This window comes from Aplysia californica, unplaced genomic scaffold (assembly GCF_000002075.1).
Source record: "Aplysia californica isolate F4 #8 unplaced genomic scaffold, AplCal3.0 scaffold00258, whole genome shotgun sequence".
Taxonomy (NCBI): domain Eukaryota; kingdom Metazoa; phylum Mollusca; class Gastropoda; order Aplysiida; family Aplysiidae; genus Aplysia; species Aplysia californica.
In genome coordinates this window covers 327,154-330,417 of record NW_004797528.1, presented here as the reverse complement: position 1 = coordinate 330,417, position 3,264 = coordinate 327,154, and the positions used below count along the sequence as shown (strand labels likewise).

General features: G+C 40.5%; 1 protein-coding gene across 1 annotated transcript in view; it reads left to right on the top strand.

The window, feature by feature from the left end:
• The first annotated feature begins 353 nt into the window (after positions 1 to 353).
• Positions 354 to 3,264, top strand: part of LOC101860178 (solute carrier organic anion transporter family member 74D-like) — a 19,913-nt gene continuing 17,002 nt past the window's right edge. The window contains exon 1 of the mRNA XM_013083852.2: positions 354 to 710. Coding sequence (XP_012939306.2) covers positions 354 to 710 — 357 coding nt within the window. The remainder of the gene's footprint in view (positions 711 to 3,264) is intronic.

Here is a 3,264-nt window from a genome sequence, read left to right as displayed (position 1 = left end):
TTTTCGCCAAAAGTCTTTTTGCATAACATCTTCCCTTTGGGTCCATAGCTGGGGCGAAACTGTATGACACAGGTATATAACACGCACGTGTTGCTTAATTTATTCACTCAGAATCTTCCTCTCCAGAGTGGACAGTTGGATTTTCAGAATGAACCATTCATCAATGGACCGAGTTATCTAGAAAATACCACTGTCCAATTGGAGTTCTGAGTCTTTCAGAAATATTTTTAATGGTGCAAGTTGTAAATCTAAACTTTTAGCTGTCTGAGTCCAAGGTATCATCAAAAGCCGCAAAAGAAGGTAACAAAAACTAATTGTTACAAAAGGATTTTGAGGCCGAGCAGGCTTTGAAAATGAGCGAGAGTCACGACAGAGCAACGCAGGGCAGGAACGCGGAGAACGGTGACGTCACAATGAACAACGGCAACGCTGATGACGAGGACACCAACCCTCGTGACGTGGAGAAAGCTTCACGTTTGGAGGAGCATCCTGTGTTTGTTGAGGACAACGATGATAATGAGTACGATGCGAACTTCTTCGTCGGTGGGGATGTTATCGAGGTGTCAACTGACGATGTGGAGACCCGATGTGGTGTGTTTGGATGCCGGCCTGATTTCCTCCAGCCGCTGGCCAAAGTTGGATGTTTTGCCGGGATGTACGGGTTTTCGGGCCTTGTGACCTCCACGCTGTCTGTGTACGTCAACTCACAGGTTTGTTGGTTTGGGTGTTTGTTTGTTTGTTTATTTGTTTGTTATGTTCTCTTATAGAAAAAGCGAGAATCCGAGTTAAGGCGGAAAAATGAAGGGGGCTCACGTGGTCTAGAGGGTAAGGTGCTTGCCTCCTATTCAATATGTCCCGGGTTCGAATCCGGATAGCTACGAAAACCTTTCTTCTCTAAAATTTTCTCATTTCACACCCTTTCCTGCTCCCTAACAATGTTCTGTCTTCTGCGTTCGTCTCCTTTTTCTGTCCCACCCCTTTCCTCTTTTGCCCCTTCTTCTGGGCTCCTGACACTTTCTGCAGCCTTTCTATTGCTTCTCCTTTGCTCCTTCTTATTGTTGTCTTTCAGCCACACCCCTGATCTTATGGTAGGTACGTTCTACACCTAGTCTTCTCAGATAAGGGAGAAAAATCTCAGAGCTCCGGTGTGCAAGTTGCGGACGTTAAAGATCCCTTGGTTTTTTTAAATCGATAAAAGTAGATTTCGGACGTCACCCAAGCAAAATTCAAATTCCATACCAAGTGAGAATGTTTAATGTGTCCGCGCGCTCATATGACGTTATGCAGTTGCGAGCACTAAAGAACAATTACGAAAAAAAAATGAAAAAATGAAAAAGTAAAGTGCAGAGAAAAACTCAGACATACGGAAGAAACAGTAGATTCAAATCGCTGCCTTAGAATGACAAAGTTGCCACTGACAATTTAGGCCGTTTTGAGTTAATAAGACAATGAGGTCAGAAACCAAACGTTCTATTTGCTCTATCAAAATCGTAAAATTATTCGGGGTCGTTATCAAGATATTCAAAAAATTACATTCGAAAAAGCTTGGTGTGTTGTGAAACTTTAAATCTTTTAACGCCAAATTTCTCAAAACTAGGTGCTGGGTAGATAGAACTTTGTAATTCTAGGGTAGCAAAATATGACACAAACGGCCAGGATTAAAAGTGAAAAATTAATGTCACTTGAATTATAACTTAATAGCCTAGACTGTCCACTGTCATGCCTGCCACACTGCAGCCACACTGCACTCTCTTTAACAACTTCGCTGCAGAACATGCACAAAGCACGCGCACTATAGGCGCCCGAATGAAGAGCATATATTATAATATTGGTCCCACTATGGTCTTGCTCGAACTACTCTTTTCTTCCCTTGCCCTTCAGTTTTTGGTATAAGTCTACGGTTGCCATGGTAACGGCGGCCATATTGAAAATAAACAACTTTCATAAAAGTAAAGAAGATTTTTTGTTTACCAATCAAATTTGTTTTAAATTAGGTACATTTATAGATACACGCAATACACAATTTTACGTTGTTCGGATCTTGGATATCTTGAGTCTGAATTCGATTACATAATTATCCATGTAACTCATCCATTAATGCATCGATTTGACTTTCTACCTGTATAAATGTAGATTATGGTGTGAATAACAAGCCCTGAAAATTTCAATTGGAATCAAATAGAAAATAAAACCGTATATGAGAAAAACTATCAAAAATTGAAGTTTTGAGAAGATTGAACATTTTGTTACCTAATCGGCAAAAATAAAAGTTCTAAGACAGAAAATCTGAAAGATGATGATTGTAACAGAAAGGGTAAGCGTATTTTATATTTACAAGTGGATGAAGTATTATAATACTTTAAAAAGTCCAGATACCATAAACTGACCTCAAATCCTCAATTTAAAACCAGCATCCCCCCACCCCCTAAGTTCTTGCTCCCGCAAAACTTCAACATTTTTAGTGTCTCTTGTGGGCACGGATGTTATAATACCATAGCCAATGACGCATAAACTGACGCGTCGGTACTGCTAATTGTGGGCAATAGGGGGAGTTGCGGGTGTGATGGGGTAAATGTTTGGGGTAGGGATTGGGAGCATTGGGAATAGGAGTTGGGGTAGGAATGGGAGGATAGAGAATTAGAGAAGGGGTTAGGTAGAGAATGGGAACTCGCGCCAAGCAAGGAAGAGGTTAAAGACATGCACTACCCACTTATGCAACATGTCTATGGACACCGGGGTGAATAAGGCACACCCTGTCAAAAACCTTACCTTATACATGTTCTTTCAAATACACAAATATTATAATGGCTCATCTGACTATCCAAAAGTCCTACTATATACCTTGAAACATTTAAAGTGCAATAAAATAGGAGGTCCTCTCCAAAGTTTTAACGAATCTTGCAGAGGTCGATTTCAAATGCAGGCAGAAGCCATCTTAAAATCGAGCCTCAGTTCCACCAAAAATATTCCTGCGGAACTATTTTAATGTAAATGCACTCCAAATTGATTACTTTTTTGGGTAATGTGTTTAAAAATTACCTAAAATCACCTTTGCCATCAAAAGAAACATTCTAAAATCATCATAACATTTTCTCAATTACATGACTTAGTCACCTTGTGCGTGGTGCTTTTAGTCACTCCAGCTTACGGTGCTGTCTTATAAAAATATGTAGAAGAGAGGATGGGCGAGAAGATATGTGTATATGATTGCATGCGCGCGCGCGGCGTGTGTGTGTGTGTGTGTGTGTGTGTGTGTGTGTGTGT